This window comes from Aquarana catesbeiana, linkage group LG10, assembly GCF_042186555.1.
Source record: "Aquarana catesbeiana isolate 2022-GZ linkage group LG10, ASM4218655v1, whole genome shotgun sequence".
In the NCBI taxonomy this organism is placed as follows: Eukaryota; Metazoa; Chordata; class Amphibia; order Anura; family Ranidae; genus Aquarana; species Aquarana catesbeiana.
Genome location: NC_133333.1, coordinates 76,033,295 through 76,057,807, shown reverse-complemented (window position 1 = coordinate 76,057,807; position 24,513 = coordinate 76,033,295). Strand labels below are relative to the sequence as shown.

At 42.4% G+C, this 24,513-nt stretch overlaps 1 protein-coding gene across 2 annotated transcripts in view; it reads right to left on the bottom strand.

Moving 5' to 3' along the window:
- LIN7B (lin-7 homolog B, crumbs cell polarity complex component) overlaps positions 1–24,513 on the bottom strand; it is a 685,864-nt gene that overhangs the window by 438,541 nt on the left and 222,810 nt on the right. For both annotated transcript variants that reach the window (XM_073602295.1, XM_073602296.1), the window contains exon 3: positions 4,794–4,865. In XM_073602295.1, coding sequence (XP_073458396.1) covers positions 4,794–4,865 — 72 coding nt within the window. The remainder of the gene's footprint in view (positions 1–4,793; positions 4,866–24,513) is intronic.

Sequence of the window (24,513 nt, the reverse complement as noted above, 5' to 3'; positions counted from 1 at the left end):
ACATCCTTGTGAGGCAACCTGTGCAATCTCATTTCTCTGCCACTGCAGACTGCATGCAGGCCCAAAATGCACCCTGAGCTTGGCAAGGCATTTTCTATTATGATGGCATAAATGCATGTACCAATTTCCTGGATCCTGTCCCTTCACAGGGTAAGTGGAAACAACTCCTTTAGAGTGTATTGACCACATGCTTAAAGGGTTTTTTCGCCTTAATGCATCCTATGCATTACCTCCCCATTTTACTTACCTGAGCACTGTATTTCCCTCGGCAAAGACGCGCTCTCCCTCTCTGCACGGCGTCCCAGCTCTTGATTTGAATAGATAGATAGCAGCGCAGCCATTGGCTCCCGCTACTGTCAATCAAATCCAATGACAAGGGCGCCAGGGGGCGGGGCCGAGTCCAGCATTCGTGTCTATGGACGCAAATGCTAGACTCGGGAGTGTGCCAGCAAGGTAACCCCCCCAGGAGAGCGCTTTTTTGTTTTTTGGAGCGTTGCGTTCAGGGTTTCTGCTCCTAAAATAATGCCAAACACCTTCATTTGCATAATTTCCTTGGGCACTCTTTTAAGAACCATGTCCCACATCGCCCCCTCCTACCTTTGCTAATCTTCTGTGCCACTAACAGGTGTGGAGAGGCAATGATGACATTGCAGAGCTCTTATAATACCCCAGATGTACAATATCAATGCTGTTTAAGCATCATTTTGTCCGCAGCCTTGGCACAAAAAGACACCCAGTTTTTAGAAGGATTTACCTTTCAAGGTCTTCCAACTCCATGAGAGGCTGAACACGGAGGGGTAGGTTCAGCAGGGGGGGATGCAGCAAACAAATTACTTACCAACTGCAATCAACAGGTGGCCTGGAGCAGACCAAAAAAAAACATCCTAGTCGGGGGAAGGGGCTGTCTTTTATTCAGCTAGGTACAGGTGGACATGTGGGGCTCCAGGGGAGCCCCACATGTCCATTGTGTGCTGACGTGAGGTGGGCCAGGAAAAGCCGATAACCGGCTTGTGTTTACTTCCGTGATCAGCTGTGACCAATGACTGCTGTGATTGGCCCTTTACCCTGATCTGTGATCAGCTGAGTCTAAAGGATCACCGAGCATGCTGCCTGAAGCTCTAGTGTGGGCAGGGAGGGGTTAAGAATCTCTTTTCAATCTTATTTTATTTCGAGAAAAAAAAGTTTAACATAAGAAGAAAGTGTTCTATATTAGAACATTACATATAGTATGCACAGAACAATAAATGTAAACTTTATCATAGATGAACCTATATAAACAATTTGGCACATAGTCTCAGGTGTATCAATGAAGTCTCATATTGTACATAAAAGCCTTTAGACATATGAGAAGAGTAACAGACATGTGGGATCCAACATATGTTTACCCTTATGTTTTGCGTGCTGACGTTATCAGAAGGATCTACCAAATCAGGCTGATATGCTGTTGTGATCTTTTATTTACTTATATTAGGTATTTAAGTCGTTGAACTATTTTAGGTATATGACCTTTATTCAACTGTTTACTTGTTTGGTTCAGTATATGCAGAAGAGTTGGCAAAAAAAAGAGGAGAGAGTGTTAGTGGGAACAGAAATAGAGAATAATAAAAAAGGTGGGAAAGACACCCCGGCATGGCTAGCCGGTGGATAGGGATGGGTCATTCCTGACCCATACTGAAAAGTCATCGGAGTATCGAAACATTGACCACGAGGTCCAGGTGATGAAGAACTGTTCCTCCCTCCCGGCTTCCTGCGCCAACAGGCGCTCCAGATCTCTTATCTGATCCACCTCAACAACCCAATCGCCCAAGGAAGGCACATCCGTTGTTCTCCAATGTCAGGGAATCACTGTCCTAACTGTGGCTAGAAAGTGGCGCAATATATCTTTTTTAATCAACTTGAGGGGGCCTGGGAGCATAGATAGTATGGCTATCTCTGGTGTGGGCTTAATTGAGGTCCCCATCAGCCTGTCATATAGCTCAAAGACTGTTTGCCAGAGTTTCCTAATTGGAGGGCAAGCCCACCAAATGTGGAGCATCGTCCTTTTAGAGGACTGGCATCGCCAACAAGTATCTGACAAAGAGGGGTTAAACCGTTGGATAGTCGCTGGGCATCTGTACCACCTCGTCAATAGTTTAAACCCTTTTTCTTGATTCTTAGTTGCTAAGGAAATCCTATGCGTCAGGATAAAGCTTTTTTGCCAATCAGCAGGGGAGCTGGAGTGTTGTAGATCTGATTCCCATTGCTGTGTGTACGTGGAAGGTCAGGGGCGGGTTAAGAATCTCAATGACTCCATACTGTGGTGGAAGTTACTGCTGCTTTACAACATAGGGAAGAAAAGTGCTAATGTACATGGTTCTGTTGGTTGGAGTATCGATGTTCTCAAGAATACAAAACCTATATTACAGGGGGCAGCTTAGATTATAACTCACTTTATATACCCATTTTAGGGTACCACTGTCCTTAAGATGGCTATACACAAGTAGAATTTCATAGGAACATTCTCAGTAAATCCGATGACTTTGCGAATTGATTTGTTCGATAGTACCTCAAAATTTTGTTTGCCTTTAACATTCCATTTTGGAATCAATAAATTACACTGAATGAAAACAGTATACATTATTAGAAATCAGTTTGTCCGGGAAAAAACTTCCATCCTGCTCCTTTGAATTTTTTCATCACTGCAGTCAAAAATGAATGTTGATTTGACTAACCGTTAGAAACTCAAACAAATGTCTTACAAACAAAAAAGATTCAAACAATTTTCTACTATAGTATACTAGAGTATGGCCAGCTTTACTCTCTTTATCTCCTTGGTCCCCCTGCCTGTCCCAATTCTCCTTGTATCTGCCTCTTCTTTTCCCCAAACACCTTCTCTTTCGCTTCTTTTTGGTTTTCCCCAGCATGTGCAAATATGCTTAAGCACCAATGCCGCCATGCTATCTAAATGATATTGGATTAATGTATTTTATAGCACAATGGAATGAACAGGTGTTCTATGCAATCTCCATATTGTATGCCTTTATGTGTAACATTATTCCTTTTTTAAATAAGTAATAATAAAAAAAATCGAAGCTGTTTTTGATATCAACTTAATCACCTTAGCATAGATTGGATCAATGTAGGTATATGTCCGAATAATTCTTTCTACTTTTTTAAAATCCAAACTATATGCCATGTTGAAAATCTGATGGGTTTTGAAAGTACTTACTTTTTTATCTCTCAGGGGTACTGTAGATTTTTAGCATTCTTCATTTTCCCTTCATCATCCATCCCCAAGGCAATTTATTATGCTTTATTAATAACCCATGTAGGATAACTTATACTCTTAAATCTCTCACTCAAATCCTTAATTTTCTCTTTAAAATCTTTAATTTCTCTATAATAATATTTTAGTGTAATTAACTGTCTTACAGATATGCGCCTTATGGTATGATTAGAAAAATATAAGGTGGCCACACGATCGGATTTTCTGCAGACAAAGCGCCAGACTTTTGTCTGAAGGGTGTGTGCCGTGAACTTGTCTTGCATACAAATGGTACACAATTGTCGGCCAACAAACACAAACGTAGTGACGTACTACAAGGAATTTAAGCTCTTGAGCGCCACCCTTTGGGCACCTTCTGCTAATGTCGTGTTTGGTGAGAATTGATTCTGAGCATGCATGTTTGTATTTTGGACTTTTGTGTGATGGACTTGTGAACACACAAGATAAAAATCTGACAACAGAACGTTGTCCGCCAAAAATTTACTAGCCTGCCATCCAACATTTGTTGGTGGAAAGTTGGCCAACAATTGTCTGATGGAGCGTACTAACGGTCGGATCTTAGGCAGTCTGTCATCACACAATTCCCGGATGAAAATCCGATCGTGTGTACGAGGTTTAACACTTTGCCAGCTGTGTTCTTCCTGTTAAGAATTACATTTACAAACTCAGATTGTGAATTCTCATCTAACTTTACATATTAATATGTATTGTGTTTACTATCAAAATGAACTATAAACTATTTATCTGATTAGTATTCAAATTAAAAAAAAACAAACAAACAATCCAAAGAGAAGTCACCCCTAAGAACCATTAAAAAAACACTTAGTTATCTAGAGTAATAAATGATAAATTGACAAAACTGACCAAAAATAAGATGGTACTTTCAAAAACCACTGTAGATATTGGTCAATAATTGGAAAGTCCATATGGCAGATAAACTGCTATAAGAAACCTCAGGGTTGGATTAAAAAAGAAAAATGATTAGCCTATATACCTGGATTCTCTCTAAAACAAGAAATAGTAGCATAGAATGGGACAACCAATGTTTTGGGCAATTCCTTCACAAGAATCAGATAGAAAACCATTAATGCAAGTTAAAACTTCTAGTAGCGATTGCAACTAGGGCATCACAGAGGAAATGGTTGAATATCATGGTTTCAATTATTTGGAACTAGTCACTAATAACCACAACTATTTTTGTGATTATATGTAAATAACTCTTATTTTAAAAGAAACCTATCTTAAAAGTAACAAACCCAAACTAACCCCCATTCTTCCTGTGCTGCTCCTGTCCTCCAGCCCAATCTGCACTGCAGGCCTGGCTGGAGTGGCCAATGGCTGGACTTGAATACTGTTTAATTGGGTCAGGGGACAGTAGTGTACACATATTGACCATAGGGTTAAATCACTTTTTTGTCTAATTTAATATTTTTTAATAAAGGCTCACCACAAGAAGACAATGTGATACTTTACTCCCCTATATAAAAAAAAGATACAAAGAAGTGTTCTTTTATGTACAAAAACTTACCTTGGCAGTGGCATGTGCCCGTATTTCTGCATTACCTGTGATATCCAGAGTATCGTACAACTGCTCGTACACCTGTGTGGAAAGAATATCAAGACATATGAAAAAAAGAAAACATTTAAAAATTAGAACACATTTAGCTACTGGCCTCAGGGTGGGTTGATTTACTAAAGGCAAATAAACTGTACATGCTGCAAGGGAATTTCACCACATTTACTAAGCTTTAGATAAATTTCCTTGCACAGTGCAACTTTCTTTCGCAAAGTGAACAGCCTTTTTTCCTTTAGTAAATCAATCCCATTGTGTTGTAGGAAGTAACCATTCAGTTTTACTCTTTGCAGTACACTAGAAAGACAAGAAAAGTGTGATTGGTTGCTGAAAGGCCATAGAGACTGATTCTATAAGTTTCTTTTACCAATGCCATCTTCAAGAGTTAGAACATGCAATAATAAACAAAGTTCTTTCTCCCAGTGTTACTATAAGACATCCTTTTTATTGATTTATTTAAAAAATATTTTCTACACCAAATAAATACTCAGGGAATACACTAAATACTATTTGCAAATCTTCATACACTTAATATATTGCCATTATATAGAAAAATACATACAATCAAAGTAAACATGATATCATGTCCAAATAATTGAAGCACTGGAAATGTATCTCTAGATTTGGGCCACCTTCTAACAAAATAGCTCTCTCTTTTTCAATAACTAATTTGCACTGCCCCATAGACCTCCACTGTCAGGAATCTAGAAATCTGATAGCATAATACTTATTCAAGGTATCTTATTCAAGGCACTTGCTTTGGGGGCACTCGGCAGGGGGCAGGGGCCAGGAGCACCGGTGGGGACCTGAGAAGAGGAGGATCAGGGTTACCCTGTGCAAACAATTGCACAGAGCATGTAAGTATGAAATGTTTGTTGTTTTTAACCACTTCAGCCCCGGAAGGATTTACCCCCTTCCTGACCAGAGCACTTTTTACAATTTGGCACTGCGTCGCTTTAACTGCTAATTGCACGGTCATGCAATGCTGTACCCAAACGATATTTGCGTCCTTTTCTTCCCACAAACAGAGATTTTTTTGATGGTATTTGATCACCTCTGCGGTTTTTATTTTTTGCGCTATAAACGGAAAAAGACAGAAAATTTTGAAAAAAAATAATATTTTCTACTTTTTGTTATAAAAAAAATCCAATAAACTCAATTTTAGTCATACATTTAGGCCAAAATGTATTCGGCCACATGTCTTTGGTAAAAAAAATGTCAATAAGCATATATTTATTGGTTTGCGCAAAAGTTATAGCGTCTACAAACTAGAGTACATTTTCTGGAATTTACACAGCTTTTAGTTTATGACTGCCTATGTCATTTCTTGAGGTGCTAAAATGGCAGGGCAGTACAAACCCCCCCCAAATGACCCCATTTTGGAAAGCAGACACCCTAAGGAAATTGCTGAGAGGCATGTTGAGCCCATTGAATATTCATTTTTTTTGTCCCAAGTGATTGAATAATGACAAAAAAAAAAAAGTTGTCACTAAATGATATATTGCTCACACAGGCAATGGGCATATGTGAAATTGCACCCCAAAATACATTCAGCTGCTTCTCCTGAGAACGGGGATACCACATGTGTGGGACTTTTTGGGAGCCTAGCTGCGTACGGGGCCCCAAAAACCAATCACTGCCTTCAGGATTTCTAAGGGCGTAAATTTTTGATTTCACTTCTCACTACCTATCACAGTTTCGGAGGCCATGGAATGCCCAGGTGGCACAACCCCCCCCCCCCCAAATTACCCTATTTTAGAAAGTAGACACCCCAAGCTATTTGCTGAGAGGCATGGTGAGTATTTTGCAGCCCTCATTTGTTTTTGAAAATGAAGAAAGACAAGAAAAAAAAAATGTTTTTTCCAATTTTCAAAACTTTGTGACAAAAAGTGAGGTCTGCAAAATACTCACTATACCTCTCAGCAAATAGCTTGGGGTGTCTACTTTCTAAAATAGGGTAATTTGGGGGGGGGGGGTTTGTGCCACCTGGGCATTCCATGGCCTCCGAAACTGTGATAGGCAGTGAAGAGTGAAATCAAAAATTTACGCCCTTAGAAATCCTGAAGGCGGTGATAGGTTTTCGGGGGCCCCGTACGTGGCTAGGCTCCCAAAAAGTCCCACACATGTGGTATCCCCATACTCAGGAGAAGCAGCTAAATGTATTTTGGGGTGCAATTCCACATATGCCCATGGCCTGTGTGAGCAATATATCATTTAGTGATAACTTTGTGCAAAAAAAAAAAAAAAAAAATTGTCTTTTTCCTGCAACTTGTGTTACAATATAAAAGACTCCATAGACTCGACATGCCTCTCAGCAAATAGCTTGGGGTGTCTACATTTCAAAACGGAGTCATTTGGGGGGTTTTGAACTGTCCTGGCATTTTATGCACAACATTTAGAAGCTTATGTCACACATCACCCACTCTTCTAACCACTTGAAGACAAAGCCCTTTCTGACACTTTTTGTTTACATGAAAAAAATATTTTTTGTATTTTTTTTACTTTGAGTATTTGAGTATTTTTTTTTACTTTGAACCCCCAAACATTATATATTTTTTTAAAGCAAATGCCCTACAAATTAAAATGGTTGGTGTTTCATTTTTTTTTTCACACAGTATTTGCGCAGCGATTTTTCAAACACACTTTTTTAAATTTTAATGCACTAAAACACACTATATTGCCCAAATGTTTGATGTAATAAAAAAGATGATCTTAGGCCGAGTACATGGATACCAACCATGACATGCTTTAAAATTGCGCACAAACGTGCAGTGGCGACAAACTAAATACATTTTTAAAAGCCTTTAAAAGCCTTTACACGTTACCACTTTAGATTTACAGAAGAGGTCTACTGCTAAAATTACTTCCCTCGATCTGACCTTCGCGGTGACACCTCACATGCATGGTGCAATTGCTGTTTACATTTGACGCCAGACTGACGCTTGCGTTCGCCTTAGCGCGAGAGCAGGGGGGGACAGGGGTGCTTTTTTTTTCTTTATTATTTTTTTGCTTTTTTATCTTATTTTTAAACTGTTCCTTTCATTTTTTTTTTTAATAATTTTTATTGTTATCTCAGGGAATGTAAATATCCCCTATGATAGCAATAGGTAGTGACAGGTACTCTTTTTTGAAAAAATTGGGGTCTTAGACCCTAGATCTCTCCTCTGCCCTCAAAGCATCTGACCACACCAAGATCGGTGTGATAAAATGCTTTCCCAATTTCCCGATGGCGCTGTTTACATCCGGCGAAATCTAAGTCATGAAATGCTCGTAGCGTCCAGTTTCTTAGGCCATAGAGATGTTTGGAGCCACTCTGGTCTCTGATCAGCTCTATGGTCAGCTGGCTGAATCACCGGCTACATTCTCAGGTTCCCTGTTGAGACAGGAGAGCCAGAGAAAAACACTGAAGACGGTGGGGGGAGGGCATTCCCTCCCACTGCTTGTAAAAGCAGTCTAGAGGCTAATTAGCTGCTAGGATTGCTTTTACATGAAAGCCGACCGCTGGCTGAAAAGAATGATACCAAGATGATACCTAAACCTGCAGGCATCATTCTGGTATAACCACTCAAAGTCGTGAATGGCATACCTGAAGACAAAAAAATGGTTAACAATAAAACACAGTAAACGGTAAAGTATAAAAAAATTGCATACCTGAAAAGCAAACATGATAAAACATAATAACAATAAAACATTGCAGAATAGAATACAGTAAAAAAGAGCAGAACAATAGAGAGAGAATAGAGAGAGAGAGAGAGAGAGAGAGAGAGAACAATAAAACGACAACTATTTTTTTTTATTTTATATATTTTTTTTTTTGTGTTTTTTTTTTACACTTTTTTTGTAACTGTCATTTTTATAACTGTAATCGGTTCCAGGTTCGGGTCTCTCAAAATGCGATGGCATCTTGAGAGACCCTGTGAAAGTGTGCCTAGTCTGTGCAATGCTGTACCCTACGCTAATACTCGTGAATGGTAGCGTTCAAAACATTCACCAATGCAAAGACCAGGATTGTCAGGACAGGAGGGAAAATAATAGTGGGTGTCACGCCTATACCCGCGCTTGCTGCAGACACAACATCTTTTTTGGGGAGTTCGTTGGGTAGGGGTACTCGGGAGGACATAAAGAAAATGCCTCTCATGCAGCCGACTGCATTTGGTTGGGGATGTGAATGGGGGAAGTACGGGCGCTGCAGAAGTGGTGGGTTCCCAATTATTAGGATTGGCGTATGCAGCAGGAAGGGCATTATGGGCACGACAGGCCTGTGTTTGTCTTCTTCTTGGTGGCAGCGGGACACTACTTGTACTTGCCACCTCACCAGCTTGAACTGCACTTATGGGACTCACCACGTCACCAAGTGTTACTGCAGTGCTGGTTTGACTAGGACCGGGGTGTACTAGGCCGCTGGTGCTTGCCAGTTCACCAAAACGCTACCAAAAACAACTGTTAGCGATCGCAGGGATCAGGCCTGACTCTGCGAATGCTGCAGTTATGCGTTTAGTGTTTTGTAAGTGACAGTGATCAATCGATACTGCACTTGGGTGGGCAGGGCTGGGCTGGGCGGAGGGGCAAAACGCAGGTGCTAGCAGGTATTTGGGCTGATCCCGCTAACACTGTGTTTTTGGAAACCCTAAACTGCTGGGGAACTAGTATATATCTGATCAGATCAGATATTGATCCGTTCAGATACTATGCCACTAAGGGAGGTGTACGGTGCGTGTGTGGATGTTATCACTACTGGCACTAACCTGACGCTGCCTGGGGCTGGTGCTTGCCAGTTCACCAAAACGCTACCAAAAAAACTGTTAGCGATCGCAGGGATCATGCCTGACTCTGCGAACGCTGCAGTTATGTGTGTTTAGTGTTTTGTAAGTGACAGTGATCAATCGATACTGCACTTGGGTGGGCTGGGCTGGGCCAGGCAGAGGGGCAAAATGCAGGTGCTAGCAGGTATCTGGGCTGATCCCACTAACACTGCGTTTTTGGGAACCCTAAACTGCTGGGGACGCTAGTATAGATCTGATCGGATCAGATATTGATCTGTTTAGATACTATGCCACTAAGGGAGGTGTATGGTGCATGCGTGGGTGTTAGCGCTACTGGCACTAACCCGACGCTGCCTGGGGCTGGTGCTTGCCAGTTCACCAAAACGTTACCAAAAAAACTGTTAGCGATCGCAGGGATCAGGCCTGACTCTGCGAACGCTGCAGTTATGTGCGTTTAGTGTTTTGTAAGTGGCAGTGATCGATCGATACTGCACTTGGGTGGGCTGGGCTGGGCCGGGCGGAGGGGCAAAACCCAGGTGCTAGCAGGTATCTGGTCTGATCCCGCTAACACTGCGTTTTTGGGAACCCTAAACTGCTGGGGACGCTAGTATAGATCTGATTGGATCAGATATTGATCCATTCAGATACTATGCCATTAAGGGAGGTGTATGCTGCGTGTGTGGGTGTTAGCGGTACTGGCGCTAACCTGACGCTGCCTGGGGCGACGCAGACCCTATCTGACCCTAAAACCTAGTTATATCACCGTCGGGCGATTAGGGGTCTAAACCTTTATTAGGTAATAAACGGCGGGTGCCTTGACACTATAAAAAATAAACTAACTAACCAGCGTCACCCATAACAGTTATACGGTGATCACTGGTGAAAGGGTTAACTAGGGGGCAATCAAGGGGTTAAAACCTTTATTAGGTAGTATATGGGGGTCCCTGACGCTATAAAACGCTGACGGCGAACCTAAAATTTACCTCCCTAACTAGCGTCACCAGTGACACTAATACAGCGATCAGAAAAATGATCACTTAGTGACACTGGCGACGGGGGGGTGATCAAGGGGTTAAAACTTTATTGGGGGGGTTGGGGGGTACCCTAGACCTAAAGGGGGCTAACACTAACTGCCCTACCACACTAACTGTCACAAACTGACACCAATGCAGTAATCAGAAAAAAAAAAAACTGCTTGGTGTCAGTGATTAAATAAGTGGCCTCTCTACTGTGAAAAGTTAAGGTAGCAATAATACGAATGTACCATCATCCAGAAATCAATAATCAAAGAGAGTTGGAAGCCTGATCCCCAGTCAGGCGACCAAAAGTGGGGGCAAGTTGGACTATTCCGGTACAATAGTAGTGGGTAACCATATAGAGCATATAACGGCAGTGATAAAAGTTATAATCGATTTTATTGATGCGAAGAACAAAACATGGTAATGCAGTAACACTTAATAAAAGTACAGATATAAAACAATGACTTCAGTAGTATACAGTACAACACAAGATCTCAGATATCATATTCCTCGACTAGTTTCGCGGACACAAGCCGCTTCATCAGGAGGGAATCTGGAGATGAATAATTCTGACTAAACAGTCTGAACCTGACAAATAAAGAACATACAATGAAGTATACCAAAGTACATAAATAAACACTTTGTGTTCCAGCATCAAAATTAACAATTGCATAATGACATTTGTGGGGGGGGAACAGGGACGAATCTGCTTACCCAGGCCCCAGTAGACCCCAGGCGCAAGGTCCCACCACCAGAAGATGATCTCCCACGGCGACCTGGGGGAGCTGACGAGATAACGGTGGTATGAAGAATAAAAAATATAAAATATATTAAAAGGAATTGAGGTAACCTAGATTGCCACATACAGGAAGTGAGGCATGGGATAATGAGGGCAATGATGGAAAATGGTGATGGCAAAGGAGGGTGACTAGTGGATGATGTGCAAGTGACAAGACTTAGGTTGCATTGTGCAAGGAATAAAAGATTGCATACAGTGACCAAAAGGTTGAAAAAAATCTTCTGTTGAAAAAAACATCTTCTGGTGGTGGGACCTTGCGCCTGGGGTCTACTGGGGCCTGGGTAAGCAGATTCGTCCCTGTTCCCCCCCCACAAATGTCATTATGCAATTGTTAATTTTGATGCTGGAACACAAAGTGTTTATTTATGTACTTTGGTATACTTCATTGTATGTTCTTTATTTGTCAGGTTCAGACTGTTTAGTCAGAATTATTCATCTCCAGATTCCCTCCTGATGAAGCGGCTTGTGTCCGCGAAACTAGTCGAGGAATATGATATCTGAGATCTTGTGTTGTACTGTATACTACTGAAGTCATTGTTTTATATCTGTACTTTTATTAAGTGTTACTGCATTACCATGTTTTGTTCTTCGCATCAATAAAATCGATTATAACTTTTATCACTGCCGTTATATGCTCTATATGGTTACCCACTACTATTGTACCGGAATAGTCCAACTTGCCCCCACTTTTGGTCGCCTGACTGGGGATCAGGCTTCCAACTCTCTTTGATGCTTGGTGTCAGTGTGACGGGGGGGTGATTGGGGGGTGATCAGGGGGTGATCGGTGGGGGGGATCTGGGGTGTAATGTATGCCTGGTGTGTTCTACTGTGTGTGTAGTGTTTGTGCACTCACTCGGATGTCTTCTCTCCTCGGCTCCGGAACGGAAAATACCGAGCCGAGGAGAGATGACATCATTTCCTCTGCTGCTGTTTACTATACAGCAGCAGAGGAAGAATCTGATTGGCTTGGAGCGATCGCGAGGGGAGGGCCACGAATGGATGGTCTCCCCCTCACCTCTCATCGCTCCCAGACACAAGCCGACCGCCTCGGGCACATGGGGGGGTCTGACGGACCCCCGCCCGCGGGAGGCAGATCACGTACCAGGTATGTGATTTTGCCTGCCCGTGCCATTCTGCCGCAGTATATCTGCGTTAGGCAGTCGGCAAGTGGTTAAAAAATGAAAAATGTGCCTTTACAATCATGTTAAAGAAGACATATATATATATATATATATATATATATATATATATATATATACAAACACACACTGTATTACCAAAAGTATTGGGACACCTGCTTTTACACGCACATGAACTTTAATGGCAACTCACTATTGAGTTGGCACACTCTTTGCAGCTATAACAGCTTCAACTCTTCTGGGAAGGCTGTCCACAAGGTTTAGGAGTGTTTCTATGGAAATGTTTGACCATTCTTTCAGAAGCGCATTTGTAAAATCAGGCACTGATGTAAACAAGGAGGCCTGGCTCGCAGTCTACTCTCTAATTTATCTCAAAGGTGTTCTATTGGGTTGAGGTCAGAACTCTGTGCAGATCAGTCAAGTTCCTTCACCCCAAACTCGCTAATTCATATCTTTATTGACCTTGTTTGTGCACTGCTGTGCAGTCATGTTGGAAAAGGAAGGGGCACCCCCCAAACTGTTCCCACAAAGTTGGGAGCACAAAATTGTCCAAAATGTCTTGGTATGCTGACACCTTAAGGAGTTCCCTTCACTGCAACTAAGGGGGCCAAGCCAAACCCCTGAAAAACAACCCCATACCATATTCCCCCCTCCACCAAATGAGTTGGACCAGTGCACAAAGCAAGGTCCATAAAGACATGGACGAGCGAATTTAGGGTCTAGAAACTTGACTGGCCTGCACAGAGTCCTGACCTCAACCCTACAAAACACTGAATGGTCAAACATTTCCATAGACACACTCCTAAACCTTATGAGCAGCCTTCCCAGAAGAGTTAAAGCTGTTATAACTGCAAAGGATGGGCCAACTCAATATTGAACCTTACGGACTAAAGCCTCATACACACGATCGGACTTCAAACAAACTTTTCTGTGGATTTCTGTCCAAAGGGCGTTGGCCATGAACTTGGTATGCATACACATGGCAGGACTTTTTAGGCAACAAACACGAATGTAGTGCCGTTTCAACGTACTGACGACACTTCAAAAGAGGAAGTTCAATTCTCCGGCGTCACCCTTTGGGCTCCTTCTGCTAATTTCGTGTTAGTAAAAGTTTGGTCAGTGTTGATTTGCGCTTTTCAGTTTAGTGCTTTTCTTTTCGTCGCTGAGCGTTCGTTGGTCAACCAGCCATGTTGCGCAACCCTACGAGAGAGCGTGCTATTTATGGGCTTGGAGTTCTTGCTTTGGCTCTAGCCCAGTCCAGGAATAATAGGAGTAGTAGGATGAGGAGCGTTTGGTCCAAAAATCGGTTGCTTAATCGTGACCAATTTTGTCAAATGCCCTTGCTGCGTGAGCTGCAGGAGAATAATCCGAATGATTTTCGTAATTATCTCTGGATGATGGACTCCTGCTTTCAGCAACTATTGTCTTTGATGTCCCCCTATATATATCATGTAAGTTTTTTTTTTAATATCACCTTCATGTTTTCTAATGTATTTTATATTTTTTGTATTCCATCTTTCCCATTTTTGTAATATGCTGTGAATAAATGTCCTCTTTGTCCTCATGCATGCTGTAAGCTTTTTTGTGGCCTACATGCATATTTTCATTCACTAACCTCCCCAGCATGCTACCCTGGGCCCATACACACCTAGCCTAGTAACTTAAAACACTTTTTTTATGCTTCATTTTATGTTTACCCTAAACACCCCCTAAAACGTGTCCCAATCTTATTGTTGTCCTCGAATTCATGCAGAGTGCAAAAGTCCCTTTTTTGTGGTGCACCAACTTTTTTGGAACCCCCCCCTCCCTCCAAAATGCAGAGTCAACTGATACAACTACTCTATCTGCTGACTTAGCAAAACGCATACACAGTATACCTCATTTTTTGAGTTACGATTTCTGCATGAATTCTCCAAAGCATGTAGTGCAAGGGCCTGCCTGATTACCTTCAAAATGTACACCATTAATTTTTGTTCTCCTATTATCTTAATGGTAGGTTATGTATGTCAAAATGTGTATAGATTTGGACAGTGTGTATTCTTATTTTTGGATTATGCTACTTCTTACCTGAAAACTGGGCTGCCAGTCTTGTAAAGATGAAGGAGCTGGCCAAATTAACCTTAATTTTTAAGGCATTTAGCTCTCATGGTAGTGTAGAGGTTTACCTGTCCAAAACATCTACCCATTCAACTCCCCCCTAACATTTTTAGAATGTGCCACCAGAGGGGATAAGGGAGCATATAATTATAACTTACCCTTTTATTTGTAAATACACATTTAAATGTTATAAATTTATGTTGCCCAACAATGTTTGTGTCAAATATGGGTGCAATTTTATGTGCTCAAGTATTAATTTTTTTTGTTTGACTCCACAGTTTCCTTCAAACACCCAGCAATGACAGGATGTGGCGGTCCAGTTTGCAATTTGTGGAATTTCCCCAACTGTGGGGGTGCCATTGATGGGAAGCATGTGAGGATTCTCCAACCACACAACTCAGGATCCTATTTTTTTAATTATAAAGGCTTTTGCAGCATAGTTCTGCTTGCTGTTGTGTCAGCAAACTATGAGTTCCTGTATGTGGATGTTGGTATAAATGGCCACCACTCTGATGGAGGTGTAATGATGCATACCAAATTCTACGATCAGCTACAGAGTGGTACCTTACGTTTGCCACATGCTCACGACAATGTTGAGGGCCTAAATTTTGTGTTTGTGGCAGATGAGGCTTTGCTTTGGGGGAACATCTTCTAAAGCCCTTTCTGATGAGGAACCTCACCCCAGAACCATGCATTTTCAATTATCGTCTCTCTCGTGCCAGAAGGGTTGTGGAAAACACCTTTAGCATCCTTTCAAGACGATTTAGGCTGTTTTTAACCGCCATAAACTTGGCAGAGTATAAAGTCAACCATGTGGTGTTGAGCTGCTGCATCCTACATCATTTTTTAAGGAGGAATGCTACCAGCTACGTTGCCTCAGAGCAAACAGATGAGCCTTCTTTTTCACGACCAGCTGAAGGGGCTGTGATGCCAGCTCTCGTGTGCGTGCTGGTCTTGCCTCCCAGAATACCCGTCTTGTCCGGGAACAGTATATGGACTACTTTGTGGGTAGACGGGCAGTGCCTTGGCAGCAAAATGTACATGATAATGAGTAAATATTTGAATTATTCATAAAATACTATTTCATTTGAATTACTGTTGTCTGTGTTTACTAGGTTTGCAAATGGCCTTGATCTTTTTCAGTTTTGCCACTAGTGCAAGCCAACCTGATGTGCAACATGAGGTGACAATCTTGCCTTGAACTAACTATTATGTTGTGCTGTGGCTCGGCTACACACATTTTAGAGTACACTGTCAATGTAACTACACCAACTTAACAAATATACTGGTATTGAGCATTGAAATAAGAAGCCACACATTGTTTATCCAAAATATTTTTAATACAAGCACATTCACATGTGCATTTTATGGTTTTAGAACAAACCAACATCGTTATTTATGTATAACATGTATATTTGGCCTTCTTTAGCATTTGTAGTGGCTAAACAGGCATGTTTGAAAGCAGAGCATCCACATCCCCAACCCTGGAACTTACAAATGTTTAAATTTAGAGTTTGAAGGCCATATGAGACATTAATATTATTATTATTCAGAAGTTGTGAATATCTTGCCTTCCTCAGGTGTGATGAGATCACCCCTTTCAAATTTTGAAGACGCATAACTGTTAAATGTCCCTTATGATACCCTGCTGAAAATGCGTGTAGGTCCAAACAGGTTATTTGCCCAAGCCACAAAACACAGTGTGTCAACATGTGCTATCTCCCATCACGGGATATCAATGTTAAAGTTTTTGGGGTGCAACCCCTTCCTCAAAACTAAAGAAGGTGAGAGGAAGCCTTTGATCCCCTGAAACACGTCCATTGATACCACATGATGGGAGATAGCACATGTTGTCACAGTGGGGGTTATTTCCAAAATGGAAATCCATTTTTCACTACAAGTGCAGTTTCCACTGCACTTGTAGTGCACTTGTAGTGCAAAGTTGATTGTCCTTTATTAAATAACACCCACTGTGTGTGTGTTGGCTTTTACTAACTACATGTAGGGAAAATAACATAATTTAGACATGATCATGAGTGAAATTGAATGTCTGTGGTCCAATTTGTGTGCTTCTTCAAATTTTGGCTTTTCTTATACCAAAAACACATCATGTAAAAAAAAAAACCATTATACTTGGGGCAGTGTTTCTCAACTCTCCTTCTCCAGATGCATTACCAGGTCCTGCTTTCTCTATTTGTAACTTTTGCGACAGGTGATGTGGTCATATTTGTGCCAAATAATTGACACAGTCTTTTTTATACTGCCAAAAATAAAGAAAACAGGACTTGGTCAAGCACCTAGAGAAGGGGAGTGAAGAAACACTGACCTCACACAATCAAAAAGCACAGGCTCACATTTTTTTGGATTTGACATGCGTTTTGAAAGGTCAATTCGCATGACATGTCACAGCCTTTTAGGCAATGGCAGTGTTCCTTGCTACTTTGAAATTGCGGTACTTTAAAGTATTACAAAAAGATATCCAAAAACAACACAAAAACAGGAGGCAACAATTTGAGGAAAAATTAAGGTCTGAATATGTTAAAATTTTGCTAACAGGTCGACATAATACTGGATTTGTTTCTGTAAAGCTGTGGCAACCTCCTTAATTTTCTCGAGCTCAATCATTGCCTGCAGCATATCATCACTGATAAGACCAATAGTGCATCTTGGTAGTTCGTGGCCTTGAAAGAAGAGAAAAAAATATTGAATGGGAATGATGGCCAAGTGGATGAGGCCCTACATAGTTAATTATGGTCACGTTATTATTATAGGCCGACCGATATATCGTCCTTTATTTTTTGCTTTGGTCAAACTGGGCATCGGCTGCCCCTATTTCGAAATTTCGGCATCGGCCATATAAAAACACATCGGTCGACTTATAGTTATTATTAATTATAGGGCAAAAGTGAAATAACTTACCTAACTTACCTAACTTACCTAACTTACCTAACTTACCTAACTTGTCTATTATTGCTTGCAACCTGCTTGACCTGCAGACACCTACACTATTAGGAATGTACACACTGTAACTACTCTGTAATAATCTTCGCCCTGGTGCCTGTGTCTACTAAACTCGGGTACCTAGCAACACTGCCAGCTACTGCCACCTCTTCCGTCTCCATGCTAATGTTCAAGGCGCTACATACTTTGCTCATGTGTGGTGTGGGTGTTTGGTTTGTACATCTAATCACTAGACATGTATACACATTTTAAGCCAGATGTGAAAAATAGTTACTGGGGCAAACAACAGGCTCCAAAGTATTTTCTTCAAATTGTTGCACTCTTCCACCCTCTGTCTGTGTTGCATCAGGGGATGTTCTGTCCAGTGGAGGCTCTGTGCTGGGTCCAGCTCTCAGATCACACTCCTCAAAATGTGGGAGGTGACCACACTCACATTCCTCTAAAAATAAACAATACAACATTCATTAAGCCACCCCAAGTCACATCTGTTCCTAGCATCCCTTTTGCTGAATTAGGTGCCCGACCTTACATTGGTGACACTGTTTGCTCCTAGTGGAATCCAACATGCTGCACTATGCTTTTTCAAAATTTGAACAATGCATTGAAAAGGGAAGATGATGTCATTTTAAAAGGGAAAAGAAATGGCTAAATCCCCACATTAAACAACTCATTCAGTTGTCACCCACCCCTCTTGTCTCCTATGGGATAGGGGATATATGATGGTCATTCTAGCAGGCGTGACACTGTGTGACTATGATCCCCTGGGCCTCTCCTCTACCCATGTCTACCCTGGCAAGCCGTCATTAATAGGCAGTGATGAGCCACGCAGCAAACATAAAGTGTTCTTTAACCCTTAAGTTACACCCTAAGACCATGGCCTTTGGCCCACCCAGAAACACCCCTGTCGGTAGCTAAATGATTGGTTTGGAAGTTGGCACTTACGATTTTGGGGGGAAGATGGACCTGTTGTCTCCCCTGTTGGGGCCCGGCCAAGGGAAGCCTCCCTTTGTCCCCTCTGGTGGCTTGTCTTCTCAATTTGTCTTTTAATTTTTCCCGTGTATAGAAGAAAATACATAAAAAATTAGTACACCAAAAAAGGCTACTCAAAGGCTACTGCTTGAAAGTTAACTTCATCTTTACTAAAATTATTCATACCTAAATTAGAGAAAACATGATGTCTAGTTTTGTAGACCTACTTTTTTCCAGCAAATATACAGCCAGCTAATTCCAACATTTACATTATGATTTTAGATATTAATCTGGCTTACTTTTTTTTAGGATGCGATGGATGGAGTACATTTGGTTTTTCTCGCGGTGCTTTAAATCCGACCAGCGATTGCGGATTTGATCCTTCGTTCAGTGCACCGAATATTCGCCCTCTAATGCCGCAATGACCTTCTCCAGAATCCAGTCTTTAAGGCTGTTGCAGCTTACAGTCATAGTCATATTTGTCAAATATGCACACCATCTCCCCCTTGTTCATGGGAGTGGCCTTAGGTTTGTGATAAGCTTCACCACCACGGGGCCTGCTCGTTTTTGGTGATTCCGCCATCATGACGTCCCTCTAGAATCTTCCGCCGTGTATGTCACATGCAGAATAGAGAATCTGATCATGCCCCAGCGTCATGACACTCGGAAAGCGGAGGTTTCTTGCATGTGCAGTGTATATCAATCCAGAACGAGCATGCAATGTAACGGCCGTAGGAACGTTACGAATAGGCGCGAGACGAACGCAAGCCGAAAGGAGCCACGAAAAAAAGGTACATTTCTAAATTCTGTCACCGGTGGTTAGTGGCATATACTGCTTACATAATGGCCTATATTGTGACCAGATTTTGAGCTATACGCCACCCATTATGGTTTGTCTTGTGTTCTGTTTTGCAGCCATCTGATACTTGTCACCAAAATAAAGTCAAGTTTAAATTCCCACGAATTCCTTAGTCAATTTATTGAAAAATACAGGGAGCTCACCTGTCTGTGGCAAGTCAAACATAAGGATTATTGCAATAAAAACAAGAGGATGGCAGCAATTGAGAAACTGGTGGAATTTGCGAAGACTGTGCACCCCAGGGCAACCTACAGTTTGATAAAGATCAAAATTGGGGGCCTCAGGAGCATTTATAACAGGGAATGAAAGAAGATCAATGAATCCAAAAAATCCGGAGCATCAGCTGAAGACGACTATGTACCCAAGCTGTGGTACCCATTTTTGTCTGACCAAACTATACCACACAGATCTCTCTGCACACTACCCTCCACATCAGCTGAGGCCACCGATACTGAGCCTGATCCTACACAGGATGAAGAGGAGGAGGAGCTCAGCTTGACCCAGGTATAACATTTTTTAAAAGCTTGGATGAAAAAAATACAATGATGTTAATTATATGTTAGTATGGATAATAATTTGTTGTGTTAAAAAAGTGAGTTCCATATCAATAGACAGTAGTGGCCAAAAAGGATTAGAACAAGAATGAGAAATGCTGGAGTCAGAATGATAGTTTTTACTATTTGGACACATTCCAATTTAAAAAGTCATGAGCTGAAAAATGTTTGTGATTGATGACCAAAAATTAAAATGATGTTGCATTTTCACACACAGGAACTTTTGAGCCAAGAAGAGGCCAGGCCCAGCAGCCAGACAACTGAGTGCAGAATCCCTCTCCTGCGCCCTCCCAACAAAAGGGCCAGGAAGAGCCACCACTTGGATGAGGCCACAGCTGACTTCCTTACTAGGGCTACATCTGTCATCACCACAGCACCCGATAGTGCTGAAGGGTTTGGCTGTTTTACAGCTAATAAGCTCCGCGAGATTGACGCGGATCAAAGGGAACTATGTGAGGGGATAATCATCAAACTCCTCAGCAAGGCCAGGAAACGAGAGCTAACCCCAAAATCACATGTGTGTCATTTGGATCACACACCTCCTCCTCCACAAGAAGCCTACCCACCCCAGAAAACCTACCTACCTCAGCAAACCTAACCACCTCAACAAACCTACCCACCCCAGCAAGCCCACCCACCCCAGCAAGCTTCTGGCTGGTCCATGATTCCGAGCATGCGTGTTTGCAATTTGGACTTTAGTCCGATGTATTTGTGTACACACGATCAGACTAGCCTACATAGGACTTTTGTTGTCACAAAGTTTGTCTGTTTGCACAGCCGATGAAAACTGAAAAAGTTTGTCCGATGGAGCGTACACACGGTCGGATGTTGCCTTAAAACAGGTAATTTGCATGTTTGTTGTCAAAAAGTCAGATCGTGTGTATGGGCCTTGAGGACTTGGTCCTGGTCTTCTTGGACCTGTGATGTGTCCCAGAAGGCTGCTGGCAGGGAGGAGAACTTTTACTTAGATTGCCTAGGCAATCTAAGTGAAAGTGGGAGCGGGTACCTATCAAAATCAGGTACCTGCTCCCCCCCCAAAGCTTAGCGGCTGCAAACAGACTTCTTAGCTTCCCGGGCACCCCTCTGGAACTGACAGGGCCCGGGCCCATACAGCAGAGCCTGTGGTCCCCCCTTATCAGCAGGGATGGTCACAGGTGTAATCCTGGACTCTGATCTTTTCTACCCCACATACAATCGCTGTCCAAAGCTTGCCGCCTCCATAACATCTCCAAGATACGTCCCTTCCTAACCAATGACACCACAAAGCTTCCAATCCACTCCCTGGTCATCTCTCGCCTCAACAACTGCAGCTCCCTCTTCACTGGCTTACCTTTAAATCGGGTATCCCCCTTCAGTCTGTCATGAATGCTACTACCAGGCTTATCCACCTTACAAACAGCTCTGCGTCTGCTATTCCTCTATTGGCTGCCACTCACCCAACAAATTAAATTCGAACAATAACTTACAAAGCCATCCATAACTTGGTCCCTAGCTACAAAATACCAAATTGTTCTCTGCATTCCTCCCAAGACCTCCTGCTCTAGCTCCCTTGTCACCTCATCCAACGCTCGTCTCCAGCACATCCCCCACAGTTATTACTTCTTGTATCTCTTGACCCTCCCTCTTAGATTGTAAGCTCTAACAAGCAGGGCTCTCTGATTTCTTGTACAATGGGTTTTTATTTAATATAAAAATCAACAAGAAAATACAAAAATAGTGGTGGACACACCATGTTGATGTATTTGCGAAAATTCCGGAGTACAGAGAATATGATAGTACTTGACACGACAATTTACACACCTTCCTGAAGGTTCAGGGGCGGTCAGATGCGGCTTACAGATTTTGATAATACGATAGCACAATTGAGTACACTTACGTGTGCTTAAGCTTACAGAGAGAATTGTAATGTGTTGGTCGGAAAATAAATGTAAAATACAACATATCTAATTAAACTATATGGGGTTAGGTAACATATTCTCTTATGTAATAAAAGCATTTGCTCAACATGCATCCAGTCTCCACAGGGACTGGGCTGTGGGTTGAAAAAATCAGAAAAGAAGAATATAGGAAGGGGATGTATGAAGAGGGAAGGCTAAGAGAGGAGCAGAGGGAGTGGTACAGGGGAAGAAAGAGGAGTAAGGAAGGGGGGGGAGTCCCCGGGGTGGGGGGAGTGGAGGCGCCTCAGAGCGAAAGTAATGCTGGGTTGAATCGAGAGGGGTGGACATGGGTCACCCAAGGTTGCCATGTTCGGAGGAATTTATCATGTGTATCCGATAGCACGGCTGTTAACTTTTCATCAACCATGATATCATTTACACGATTTTTGACTGCTTCAAAGCTGGGACCCGGGGTTTTCCAGGCTTTTGCTCTGGTCAATTTAGTTGCAGTAAAAATATGCAACGCCAATTGGCGTTCTGATCGTAGTAGCTACATAATCGGTTTCCCTAGAAGGGCCTCATACGGATCCCTCTTTATATTAGTATTAAAGAGGTTGCGAAGGAGTGCATAGATTCTGATCCACAGTCTGCTTACCCTGGGGCATTTCCACCAAATGTGTGCCATTGTGCCTTCTTGAGCATACCGACAGAAACATAAGGGGGAATAGGATGGAATAAAACTCGCCAATCTAGCCGGAGTGTAGTACCATCTATATAACAATCCTTTCCTGGAGCATTTCCTGGAGCATTTAGACAATGCCGCAGTCATGACCTGCCAGTCCTCTGGGTCCAGTCGCTTCCCCAATTCTGCCTCTCACTGGAGATGGTATGGCCTCAAGGGTGGCTTTTTTGAGCCTATTATAGCTGCGTATATTAAAGAAACTAAACCCAAGGACTGGGGCCATGATCTGCATAGACTCTCAAAAGGGGTCAATGTATAGGGGTTGGCCTAGATTTAATGAGTTGTTGGAGAAAGTGTCAAATTTGCAAGTAACTATAGTGCTCCCTAAGGGGGATGTCATGGAAGGATAGTAAGGATGCGAATGGGATAATCTTAGTGGGAGTAAACATGGCGTGAATATCCACAAATCCGTTCTCGGACCACCACGCAAATTGCAATGGGTTGTCACGGCCCAGTGGGAATAATGGACAATGGAGAAGGTGGAGTAGAGGGAGATGCGGGGAGATCAGGCTCGCGGAATACTTAATCGAGTCCCATAACCTGAGTGAGTGGGCCAGACATGGGGAGCCAAGGGAGGGAGGCCAGTGGTATCGGGTGAGAGTCCACTAGATCAATGGCGGCCCACAACGGCATCTGCTGTTTCTCATGGAGATGTGATAACGGGGCATCAGCTGCCGCTGTGTAATAGGCTTGCAAATTGGGGACCGAGAGGCCACCATTGATCCTGCAGGCATACAAAACCTGTTTTTTGATCCTGGATCTCGTAGAACCCCAAATAATTTGCATTATTTTACGTTGGTGTATACGTATGATATGGAGTGGGATGTGGACCGGTAATACCCTAAAATAATAAAGCAGCTTTGGGAGATAGGTCATACGGATGGTTGCAATCCTTCCAAACCAGGAGGGCAGACCAGGAGGTAAGCATTGCTGCTAATTTCCCAAAGAGCATGGGGTTATTGGCTTGATAGAGGCCTGAGTATCTCGGGGTAAGCTTAATCCCAGATAGGGCAGTGAATTTAACCATTGAAAGGGAAAGGCAGATCTTAAAGCTTCCAGCTCAGGGGACGAAAGGTTGATCGACTTAGACTTCTTTAGACTTAGAAGTATTGACAGCTAGGCCAGAGAATGTAGCAAAGTTATTTAAAAGAGATAGTAGGTTGGGGAGAGTGAGTCTAGGTTTTGTAATGGTGAGCAGAATATTGTCCTCGAATAAGGACAATTTGTGAGAGGTACCCGCAATTTCCACCCCCGCTATATCCGGGTGGGTTTGCATTGCCTCCGCCAAGGGTTCCAGTGCCAAGATGAACAAAAGTGGGGAGAGTGAGCAACCCTGCCGGTTTCCCCTTTTTTCTTTTTGCCACCTCAGTGAGTCTTATAAGAGACTTAATCCACCTTATCAGTGTCATCCATGTCTCTTCTCCTTTTTCACATCATTGTAGCTTTGTTTGTGGATGTACAAATCATTTATTAACAATACAAAATACAAATTCATACTAGAGGTCCTTACTTTCTCTTTTTACCCCAGCACTACCCCATATAACTCCCTACCCTTTCCCCCTCACCCTTACCCCTTCTCCTCCCCCACCCTCCTCCCCCGACATCTGTGCACACTTGGTTAACTTTGTTCTGTTCAATCAAATCTAGTTTTCAATCCCTCAGTAATACTCCACAATTTTTTAAATTCCTTCCAACACTGCCAGTTATTTTTTCCCCCTACTATGTCGCCATCCCTCCCATATCTCCCTTCCTCCATATAGCGAATACCTTCCACTGCATCAACCCACTCCCAAGTTGATGGGCATTCTACCATCTGCCACTTTTTTGGGATGATTTTTTTAGCCGCATTTAACAGGTCTGGGACCAGGGAGTCTTTATACTTTTTGACCTCTCCTC